Source organism: Sceloporus undulatus, chromosome 2, assembly GCF_019175285.1.
Source record: "Sceloporus undulatus isolate JIND9_A2432 ecotype Alabama chromosome 2, SceUnd_v1.1, whole genome shotgun sequence".
In the NCBI taxonomy this organism is placed as follows: Eukaryota; Metazoa; Chordata; class Lepidosauria; order Squamata; family Phrynosomatidae; genus Sceloporus; species Sceloporus undulatus.
Window position 1 is genome coordinate 266,832,954 of NC_056523.1, and position 12,397 is coordinate 266,845,350.

Below are 12,397 nucleotides of genomic sequence, written 5' to 3' on the forward strand. Positions count from 1 at the left end.
GTTAGGAACCCCTGCTGTATATGAACAGATATAGAAAATAAATAGTGCTTAGCCTTATGATAACTCAGTCTTCCAAAGGTAAGTATTGCCAGAAGAGGTTGATTCACTGCAGAGGATGGACAGGTAGCATTCACAAGTCTAGATATGAAATGGAAATGATTCATACTAGCAAACTTTGTTGAGTTCCCGCCCCTCCCTTGTGTTGAGACGAAGAAGAGTTTGTCTTGATTACATGTAGAAAATCATTTTTCAATATGCAGCAGACTAACACATCAGTAACAGAGTGAATAGGCTGATTTTATTTTATTTTATTTTATTGCATTTGTATGAAACACTTCCTTGCCCTACTGCCATCTGGCACACATTAATTTCTTTACATAGCTATAGCTTTCCATTATCAGTGAGCTCTTCCACATAGTTGAAACATATGGTTCAGGAACACTTACTGCACTGAATGTGTCCCCTGGGCAAATATTTCCCCTAGATTACCGTATTAAGAAAAGGTTTTCCTTAACCATATGTACAGCTTATCCATAAAATGGCCCCTTGAACATAGCTAAACTAAAAGTATCAGTAATGGGAGGTGGGTGCAAAATGCATGTCAAATCCAGCTATAAAATTTTACTTTTGTTTGACAATGGTTTTATCCACTTTTAAAGCCTTTAGACCCAAGTACTCACTTTCTCATGTTGCAGATTGCCTCTCTTATAAAGATGAACAAGTCTTTGTAAGGTATTGAAGTGAATAAATGGTTGGGGCAGCAAGTGAAGAGGATGACACTTCCCAGTATTGTTCTAACTGCAGGACAGGGAAGCATGAAAAATTCATACCTTTTCCAAGGCTTATCAGTATGTTAGGGATCATGGAAAAAATATGTTTTTTAATGGCAACTCCTTGAATCTTCCATGCTGGCTGTAGGATTCTGGAAGCTGCAATCCAATATATATATATATTGTTTCTAGAATCTGGTTGTGGCCTAAAAATGCCTAAGAAGACCATGAATTGTCTAAGAACAACCATGAAGACAGTTCTAAGACAGACAGTCGGACAGACAGACAAACAGATAGATAGATCTCCGTTATGGAAGATACGTGGTTTCACCTTATTCTGTCTTCCAAGGCAGAAAATGTAAGGCAGTTTTCAAATGCTTCTTGCTGTAGACATCCTAGTTTACTACTTAGTGCCAAGCAAATAAATTGTGGGTTTTCCCCTTTTCCCCTTCTTTCACTCATCACTTCCACTCTTCTATTTAAAGAATTATACTTTCTAAGGAATTATTTTAGAGCCTCAAATGTCAACTCCAGCATTTTCTTATTAATGGGCACTGGTGGAACTGCATTCACTGTCAGGATAAATAAAGAATAATACAGTGCCCTTGTCAGTGTAATTTTCCAGCCTGGGGTACAATCCCATAAATTAATCATGTTAATGATTAGCTATTGCATCCAATGGCTCCAGCCACTGCAAAACACTATGAATCTGACCTGCTTTCGTGCAAACTAGTTACATGCAGGAGAAGGTAATATATCAGGGATGGAAAGAATTCCTAAGCTGCACTAAAACCTTCATATGAATGAAAAGAAACAGCATCTGCCATTCTGCATTGAATAATCTATGCACAGAGAAATCCTACTGATTCATCTTACCACCTACTTCTCCCTCCCACCTCACAAAGTTGCCTACTGAGTTTGTTTCTTTCTTCACAATAGGTACTTAGCCAGTATACTGGACTTTTCTGACTCTATTATGCTCTTGACAGTGCTGCCACTTTCTTTCATTGTCCCAAACACTTATTGCAAATGGGATCTACTGCTCTGATTGAGCCATGAGACACGGAACAAAGGCACACATTCTCTCCATGTACAGTTTTGCATCCTGGATATGTTGCAGGACCCATGTATGTCCCTGGAAGTCTCAGTAGCAGTGATGTTCAGGGTCACCCTTTATTCATAACCTTCTGGGTTCCCTGCTTCAGCCTTTACTGAAAAATAAGGATCTTGCTATTTTGTGCATGCCTCTTTACATTGGTTGCTGCAGTGCATGTTGCATAGAAAGTCACTTTTGAAAACTTGCTGGAGTAGGTACAAAATGTACACTGATTGTGTACCTAATCCCAGCACTCTTGAAGTTATTCTGGTTTCTGACTGTCCTCAAGCCAAAGTCATGTTAACAGTAACAGTGTGACCTAGAATAATGGAGTTGGAAGAGATCTCAAGGACCATCAAGTCCAACCCTCAGCCATGAAGGAATTCACAATCAAATCACTCCTACAGATGGCCATCCAGCCTCTGTTTAAAAACTTCCAAAGGAGACTCCACCACACTCCAAGGGAGTGTGTTTCACTATCAAATAGCTCTTACTGTCAGAAAGTTCTTCTTAATGTTGAGGTGGAATCTCTTTTCCTGTAGTTTGCATCCGTTGCTCTGTGCCTTAAGTCTCTGGGGCAGCAAAAAACAAGCTTGCTCCATCCTCCATATGACATCCCTTCAAATATTTAAACAGCAATCATATCACCTTTTAACCATCTCTTCTCCAGGCTAAACATACCCAGCTCTCTAAGTCACTCCTCATAGGGCATAGAATTCACTATGCCAGCCTGGACCTGCTGGATCTTCACCCATGTGAATCCCTGCGTGATATTTCCTGACATATTCTGGTGTGTCCTAATGCTATTACTATTGTGCAGCCTGTAAAAAAAGGGCAGTGACTAGCACCTTGCACCAATAAGATTCTGCTAATATTTTTATTGTTGCTCTGTGCTGTGACCCAAAAGGAACATGTTGTAAGTGGTGGTGCAGTGGTTAAATGCTGGTACTGTCACAGGTTGTGAGTTTGATCCCAGAGGGCTCCAAGGTTGACTCAGCCTTCCATCCATTCATAAGTTGGTGAAATGAGTACCCAGCTTGTTAGGAGCAATTAGCTTACATTGTAAACTGCTTAGAGAGCGCTGAGTTAACTGATAAGCAGTACAGAAATGTATATGCTATTGATATTGCAAGTTATATTATCTGCACGAAAATGTTGGTGAAAGCTATAAGATTCTAGTTGTCTGCCATTATCATCTGCATTTTTTCTTATTTATTACTGTGATCAACATGATGGTTCTTACCTTTTCCTGAATATGACTCCATCACAGAAGTAATTAGGACATGTGCACCCCAGAATAATTATTTTGTAAGGCAGGAAGAAACAAGTTTCAGCTGAGATATAACACTGCTTTTTTTTCAGGTACTCTGTCCCATCTTGCTATAAACAGGGTGTACAAATGACTGTAAAGAACATACATTCTTTCATTTGAGCTTGGATGTTGATGAATATTCTTCTTTCAGGACAGACATTTGGAAATGTTGCTTGTTACCAGATTGCTTGTTCTCACTTTATCTAACTATATTTATGATGCAAACAGGACACACCAGTTCCCTCTTCCCCAGTACCACTACTTCAGACTCTCCAGGCCAACAGGGCTATGATGCTAGGGGGCGCATGTTAGATTGGAAGGATCCAGTTGGTTCATCTGAGAACACAAATCCGTATGTGGCCGTCTCATCCCATAATCATCAAGACAAGAAGGGTAAGGCCTTGGATGTCATTCTTCCTGTAGTGGTGAGGGAGGGGGAGTGACTGCAGTGTAACTGCTTCCAGCTGGAGTGTGGTAATATGTAATAAAATTCTTACCCTGTAATTAAAAGCCTATCATAAAAAGTAAAAGATTTTTAATAAGCAGAAGCAAACAATTTGAAATTTGGTTCACGCAGCTTAGTGACTTAAGAAAACCAAGGAGAACAATGCAAGTGTATGAATATTGAGCATGTTTGAGGACAAGATTTGGAGACTTTGAGGCAAAATAGATGATGACAGAAGATGCGTCCTGGCTTTACATTATTTACCACTTTGCACTTCCACTGGACTGCACAGAAGTACTTTTGATGTTTAATTCATTAAAACTGCAAGATCAAGCCACTTAGAAGCATTATGGAAAGTCCCATTCACCAGGACATTCCTCTGCATAAGCCTTTTTGAAATTATTAACAGCTGGAGATGCTTCTATTCATTTCAGTAGGGATTATACTGGAAGAGATCTTCCTAGGGAACTGTCCTTGAAGAAATTAAGCAAAAGAGTCCATATAGCTAAACTAGGACAATGTAGCACAGTTTCTGGTAAAAAAAATCTTTATTATCAAAAAGTAATAATATTTCAAACATTTTTTGTTACTTAAACATTGATTTTTTTAAAAAAAAAATACAGCTTCACCACTATGGTCACATGACAAGCTTCTAAGGTCTTAGAGTTCTCCATTAAAAATTCTTTATATTGACAATGAATGGAGTGCAATGGTTTAGAATGACAGACTGCAATTTCTGGACAGCCAACTTGTAGTTCCCACTCAGACATAAAACTCAGTGGGTGACCTTGGGCCTGTCACTCTTTCTCAGCCTGACTTACTTAACAGGTTTTTGGTGAGGATAAAATGGGGGAAAGTGCCATGCATACATAATGTCTTGTGCTCCTTACAGGAAAAAAGGGGTATAATAAATAATAAATATGCACACACTTTCTAGATTTCCTCTACATGTATGACAGCAGAATTTCTGCTTATGTCAAATGTATTTTTCAATAATCTTTAGAGTCAGGAAGGACCATTATTCCAATTTTAACTGCCTAAATTGAGAAGGTAAATCTTTGAAACTAAAGTGAAGAGGAACATGCTGTAATATATGTTAATTACTGCCAACTTAAGGAAAGACAGGCTAATTTCATATGCCGCATAGGCATGACCAAAAGCCTCAATCTTGAAAGTGACATATTGATGTTTATCACACTATACTCTAAAGTGCTACTATTCCACTTTGACTCCTCTAGCGCCTCCTGTTGCATTCTGGATTGGCAGTTTTAAGGAGGGGTATTTAGAATTCTCAGGCCTGAGAATTCTAAATACCCCTCCTTAAAACTGCCAATCCCAGAATGCAACAGGAGGCAGCTAGAGGAGTCAAAGTGGAATAGTAGCACTTTAAGAGTATAGTGTGATAAACATCGTAGTCAAGCTCTTCTAATGCTTCTCAGCAAGAGAAAGCTTGATCTGCCTTGTCTACACTTTGCTACTGAGGGGACCCTTAATTTTAATGAGCATTCCATAGACTGTTCTGATAGAAGTGACTTAATCTTGCAAATTGAATGAATTAAATAACAGGATTCTTTCCTCTTTTCATCTGGGAAAAGAAACCATATGTCTTATGGTAGACTTTACAACACAATATATTACAACATTGCAGCCAAGCAGGTTCCATTCATTTCAATCACTCAGATAGAAACCCCATTTGGACCTCTTAGAAATGAATTGGGGCTGCACAGCAGCAAAGCTGAGAAAACAGCATCACAGTAGAGAAAAGGATCACTGGGACACTAGTTGAATTTAGTTGTTTATTTACATATTTAATCAGTTAATTAGTCAGTTTCTATATGATTCAGCATATCTAAAACAGCGTCTCAACACAGAGGTGTGAGAGCTGTGTTAGTGAGCTGATTAATGAAAGAAAGGCTTTTTACTGGTGTTTATTTTAAACACTGAGGAAGTTTTTAAATTGATCAATGAAAGGATAGTCTGTTTACTTTTAAGACTGGTTTAATTGTGGTAAATTGCTGTCATGAATAATAAAAAAGAATAAATGTGGCCTGCCTAACTAATCACTTTGCCCTAAACCAAATGGTTACTCCCAACTAGAGTAAACCCACATGTGAATGTAATACGTCAACAGTTATGTAGGTTCTATTGAATCAATGGACCTGTTGTACTTGGGTCTAACAATTAGATACAGATCTTTGGTTTACTTAACTGAAAGCTATTACATGGTTCCTTCAATATTTCAAGAAGCACATGTGGAGCTTTTATTGTAAAAGCTATACAGTATATGCCACTCTTCAATAAAGCTCCCATGACAACTTACCAAAAACAAAATTATATACCAAAATAAAATATATAATAGCATATTGACAACAATGGCTCACATCCTGCATAGCACTTATGGATTCATAACCTAGAGTTACAGCTGTGTAACTGCTCCTTGTTTAGATATGCTAAATATTAATGATTATGGCACCATTACCATGACTGTCACTACCCACCCATCCATCTACCATGAATCCAAGTTAAACTCCAAGTAACTCCAAGTAACAGAGGTCTGTGGAATGAGCAAGTGGGGTATTTCAGGGCCAGAACACAGCTCAGGGGCAAGAGGGGGCTGTCCTGAAACACCATACTCACCTGTGTGTGCAGACCTCTGTCGCTCCTAGGGTTTAAGATGGGTTTTAACAATTAGTTTCTTAGGGCATTTGTAACTATGATTACATAGTCAATAATGTGATATAAAATTTAGGTCAGTGTCATTAACATATACTTAAAAGCCTTGGAGAATAACGGGCACGAAAAGGATAAACCCTGGTGTTTGGCATGTTCCTAATAGGTAATTCTACAAATGAAGTGCTAAGAGACGCTTAGTCTCCCTAGTCATCAGTTGCCTTACCTTCAAAAGAAGAGGTACCTAGGGAGAGCTAAAGACTGCCAATATGCAGCCAGAGCAGGTGTCCTGTGGGGCTTTAAAGGTCAGTAAACAGCATCATCTGATCCTGGAAGCTAAGCGGGGTCAGCCCTGATTAGTACTTGGATGAGAGACCACCGACAAATACTAAGTGCTATATTTCAGACTGGTTTCAACTGGCAAAACCACCTCTGAGTATTCCTTGCCTAAGAAAACCCTGTGAAATTCATGGGGTCACCATAAGCTGACAGGCAACTTGAAAGCACACACACACACACACATATTCAGAGTTGCTTGAGGGTGCTTGTTCTTCATGGTTTTTAAAACTTCACTGATCTATTGCATGAGAGTTCTCTCCTTCCAAATTTCAAAAGCTCCAGTGAAACTACACATAAGTATTAAGCTGATGGGTCATGATTATTTTCAGTTGAATTCTCATAATGATGAAGTTACCAAGGATACTTTATTAGTCCTTGACTTGCTTGTTTAACTATCACAGATTCATTGGGGAATTATTGGAACTATTATGAAAGCTGGAAGCAGTCTGTACATATTAACAAACAATGGTGGCAGAGGTGATTGCATGGTTGTATATCATTATCACATATCTGTGTGCTGTCTCTCCTTCCCTTGCCCATGCCAAGCACAGATGGCATACTCACAAAAAAAGTGAATTGATATTGTAACTTTATTGAAGGGCAAAGGAAGGAGTTGTTATGCAAAAAGGGAAAAATTAAAAGATTGTTATGCTTAATCTTCCTTGTGTTCACTTTGGTTGTGGATTTATTTTCCTTCACAAAAATATATTTTTCTGCCTTATATTTTTGTTTTGCTTTGTTGGTGTTATTTTGTAGTTCTGTTTTTCTTGGGGAGGATGCTTTCCTCCCTTTTCCTTGCCTCTCCCCCTTTCCCCCTACCCTCACCCTGCAATAGTGACTGGCTTCTAATTGTACTAATTCTTCAGCCACTTGCTGCTTTGTTTTCCAAGCCACTGATGCCTTGATGATGTCACATCCATATGTTCAGCTTTTAACTCAGTGCAAACATCTTGGGGGAATATCTTGAGACAAGCTGTAAGAAATGGGGAGGGGGATAATTAAATGGGTTGACTCATGGGAATGTGACATTTGTGCGCACCACAGCTTTAGTAGCTAAATATACTCCGGAATTGCTGTTCAGAGAAACCTCACATTTCTTGCCAAGATAAAAATGTGGACTGCAGTGCATAGCATAGAAGCTGTGAACTGCCTTCCTTCTTCTTGCCTTGCATTTTGATCATTGAAAATGTTTTTCCATTGATGAGAGGGGGGAAGAGGCGGGGGGGAAATATTCCATAGTAACCAACAATTTGTTAGTTTTGCTTGGCAATTTTTACAACTTTTTCTGTTGCCTGTCTTTCCGGAGTATGTTTCTTTTGCTTTGCTTTTGTTTCTTGACGTCTTTGCATTTACTTTAATTCTGTGTGTTTCTCACCTTTATGAAAGTCAGTATCTCTCACATTGCCATTTAACCCTTCCTTCTGCTGCCATTGTATGTAGTCTCTCCCTCTGCCCTCTTCCCTGATAGAAAACCCTTTCTGTGGAATGTTCCAAGGCTGTACCATCTTCACTACAAAGTAGTACCACAGTACTGTGTTTAGATATCCTACTAACCAAAAGAGTATAAAGGAAGAAAATGGATTAATTGTCTATATCAATAACAGGGCTTTGCCCCTTTCATTATGTTCCCATCCCCTTCTCTTCTGCCTCTTTTCTTCTTTAGAAACAATAGATACATTACAGGGCTTAGACTCATTAGTCAAAAACTCTGCCAATTCCTCTGTTTTCACTCTTGGTCCTTAGATGTCTCAAACCACTCATGCTGTCCCTTTTTAGTCCAAGTGTTGAAAATGAAAGCCAGATGTCATTTCTACGTTGTTGGTATTGCTGAAGCTGTTGCTCTTGTCATTTAAAGTGGGGTCAAATTGTTTGTTCCATTTAATTATATAAGCTTGAGAGTTATTTTAGCACATTACATAGCATTTGACTTTGCTCTCAGAACTCATATAGAGGGAAATTGCCTCCAGTAAAAGTGTTCCTTACAGCCTTACTTATTTTAAAGCATGTTGGATTTGAACTAGGCTCAAAGTTACTGACCAGAATCCTTTTAGGGACTTCATAAGTGAACTTGTGTCTGCATGAATTAAAATTGGGCAGTTCCATAACATCTATATCCAGTAAAAGACTGCTGTTACATTACTATGTAGAGAAGCCAGCAAAGTGATTAGGACTAGAGAGTCATAACAAGCTTTTTTTAGCACTTCTGCTATGCAGTTAAGTATACATAAAGGTACGTAGCACACATAGTGATAGAAGATTCTGGCCACTTAGAGCAGGCCCATGGAAAATCAGTGGGACATAGATTTGTCACAACAGTTAGTCTCAAAAGTGCTACAAGATCTCTCTATTTTTGAGAGTTGAGTCCCATTGATTTCATTGAGTCTACTGTAAGTCTAAATCTAACTTGATGCTGTTTAGATTTCAGTTATATATTTTAAAACATATATATTTCTGATAAAGTAGTACACACCAAATTAGTTCCCACATCTGATAATGCCAGCTCCTTTCTGCAGGTGGTAATTCATGTGGACATCTTTGACTAACCTTTTCCCCACAGTGTTTGTCTTAATATTTACAAAGCATGCATGAAATACCACTTTTCTTTCAACATTAATGAAGGGTTGAGCTGCATAATAATAAAATAATAATAATGCCTTGCTCATTTGTATCTAAGGGGGGAGGTTAGTGGGAGACATTATGACTTACTATCTAGTCTATGGGTATAATTAATGGTCTCATGATCAGCAATATTTTTTTTTAAAAAGGACCACAATCTGTTACACTCTCTAACTGAAATGGTCAAAATTGCTTCTTTATAGTGGCCTTCCAAATGAGAGGCCTAATGTTTGCAGTCATCTTGCTGTGTCAGTTGTACTGAGTATGTGGCAAATAGCCATGCTAGCATTAGAAGCTACCAATCATATAAAACATTGTAGTGGAAGCCCACTCCATGAAAGCATTTTATGTGACTACCATTCTGCATCCACATAATGCCTGAATCAGCCCTGAATTCCTTGGTGGTCATTGATGATCCTTTTGACCAGACTACTTTTATCATTTAATCAATGTTGACAGAGTGCTTAATGAGACTCAGAAAATTTATTCACAACAAAACTACTAGAGTGCAGCCACTTATTTCCTACTTGTTGCTCAAAACCATTTATTAGTGGATGACTTGTCAGTGCCTTAGAAAGAACTTTTATTTGTGGGTGCATATTTAGACTGGGTGGGCAATGTATGACCTACAACATGGTGTACACACACATGCACGCATACACATACACTTCTTGTGTGGCTTCTATACCCCTCCCCTCAACGTTTAACGTTAAAACAAGGCACACAACAAGTACAGCTCTAATTTAGAGGAGACTTTGGAGAAGTTCAAGTTGACCTCTAAAACAAGGCCTGCATTCCTTTTATGAATGCCCCTCAACTCTGAGTAGAATCAACCCCACACCAGGTATTACTGGCACCTCTGAATTGCAGCACAGCATGGGTTATGTCCTGTAGTGGGTTCTGAGCAAACATATATGACCACCAAATTCACTAAAGTTGCCCATCTTTGAGCCAGAAAATGCAAAAAGTAGTCAGCATAAAATAAACGTCAAATGTGAAGCTCTCAGTGCTAGCATAACTTTAGAATTTTGTCCTCCAATGTCAGGTACATTAATTTCCTGTGAAGGCTTTGGGGGGAAAACCTAAGAAGGCATGAACTGTGTAAATGTTCAAAACTCTAACATGTCCATTTGTGCCAGTCTCCTTTTCTAAAGGGAGACTCTAAGCAGATTTGACTGAGTGTGCCTAGAGGCCTTCCCACAATAAGAAACTACATAATCAAGGTTGCTAATCACAGAGAGGCTTCTAGGCATATTCAGCTAAATTTGCTTAGAATCTGCTTTCAAATCTTCATGTTTGATGTGTGGTGGTTAGCAGTGGAAGCTGGCCTGTGATGTATGGTCTCATAGGGGATGACACTAGAGTTCCCAGAGATCAGAGCATGACCCTGAGACTCAGAGCCTAGCCCTTCTTTGATCTTGGGGATGGGGAGAACTCTCAAGGTGAGAACATTGCCTTGACAGTTGTGTGTGTGTGCGCGCGCGTAATCCAGCCCCATATTCTGTGTTTGCTTTTAATGTATTGTGCTTAATGACGTAATTATTAGCTGACCCTACTAACTTCAGTCTTGTAATATCACTAGGATTTGCCCACTGTGACTTTAGGGTCACAACAGCATAATCTAGCATACTAGTTTCAGATGTGGAACTACACTACAGCTGCAATTCAACATCAACAAACTTACTGTTTGGTTGCATAACCCCCACTCCCACGGCTATTCCACAGCTGGTGGAAAGTGGGTGGCCTCTGTCCATGTCCACACAACCAGACAAAAATGATTACATCATCCATTGAGATCTGCCAAGGTCCTCTAGGGATCTCAGCAATTGATGTAATCATTTTGCATCTGGCTATGGGGACATAGCCAGACACTTCTCCACAGCGTTGCCAATTTCTGGGGAATTCCCCAGAATCCAAGTAATTGAATTAATTTCTTGCCAGGAATTTTCACTGAATATTCTGGTAAATATTGGGAAATTCTGGTAAAACATTCCAGGGAATATCTTTGAGGCTTGTTGGTAACACTGCTTCTCCAGTCCCCCCTCCCACTCTCACCAGCCACAGAATGGCCATGGAAAGCTGTAGAACTTACCTGGTAATTTTAGCTATTGTAGAGAAGTGAAGGGAAAACTGTGTATACCACTAGCAGGATGCCAGGTGTCAGAGTTTGGTCCTGATATCTCAGGGCTTTGGATAATCCTGCCCTAGCAATCCTAGATAACAGACATACTCCTCTAACCCCTGCACAAGGAACAGAGTTTGCACACAGGGAATTTTTTTAAAAAATGCCTGAAAAAGGTTTATATATACTACAATTTTAGTTTGATCATGAATATAGTTTAGGTGTTGGTTTCATTTTGCAAAACATAAGCAGTCATCCAAACTTTCTAAGGGATCAGGTTGCAGGGAAAGAAATGTCAGCACAGCACTGAGATGTGAGATCTTGTGCTTGCTGGCATATTCTGGTTTCCCCTCCAGTTCTCTGCTTCTATTACTAGATCCTCTCAACTCCAGCCACAATATGCTCTAAGCCAAGCTTCATGAAAGTGTGGTCTGGCCATGAGAATTCACTGAGTCGAATGGATAAATCAAGGACTAAGAAGTAAGAAGAGACACCAACCAAGTCTATTAAATAGGTGTGCCTGGGGAGTGGGGGAAGGAAGAAAATGTAGAGCTTGTCCTTTCTAGCTTCCCAGGCACTATTCACCAAAACCAATTATTACAGTGATTTTTGCACAATTGGTTTTTTTCCCTGTTATTTAATAGATTTGAGAACATTAAGAAAAAAGGATAGAACTCAGTATAGAACTTAAATCTACATAAGTGAACCTAAAATTGAGCAATTTCACAAAGCTGCCATTACTTTTCTACATAAGGGAGCCAACAGAGTGGTCATTGCACATTGGGATCAATTCGCATTGGGATACCCTTGCCAATTCCCTGATATGCATCTTTCATACCCTTTACTAGGAGGGTTCATAGTCCTTCTGCTACATAGCTAAGTATATATTAAATAGACCTTGATATAGAATCATGGCCATTGTTTTTATCACATATGTCAAACACACATTGCTGTATTTATTATTATTATTATTATTATTATTATTATTATTATTATTATTATTTGTATCCCGCCTCTCCTTGTATTG

The 12,397-nt window shown here is 39.0% G+C and overlaps 1 protein-coding gene across 6 annotated transcripts in view; it reads left to right on the plus strand.

The window, feature by feature from the left end:
• SEMA6A (semaphorin 6A) overlaps nucleotides 1-12,397 on the plus strand; it is a 220,669-nt gene that overhangs the window by 185,968 nt on the left and 22,304 nt on the right. For 4 of the 6 annotated variants that reach the window (XM_042450270.1, XM_042450269.1, XM_042450271.1 and 1 more), the window contains one exon: nucleotides 3,407-3,571. The exons of the other annotated variants lie outside the window; for them this stretch is intronic. In XM_042450270.1, the coding sequence (XP_042306204.1) occupies nucleotides 3,407-3,571 (165 nt within the window). The remainder of the gene's footprint in view (nucleotides 1-3,406; nucleotides 3,572-12,397) is intronic. 6 annotated transcript variants of the gene reach the window in all.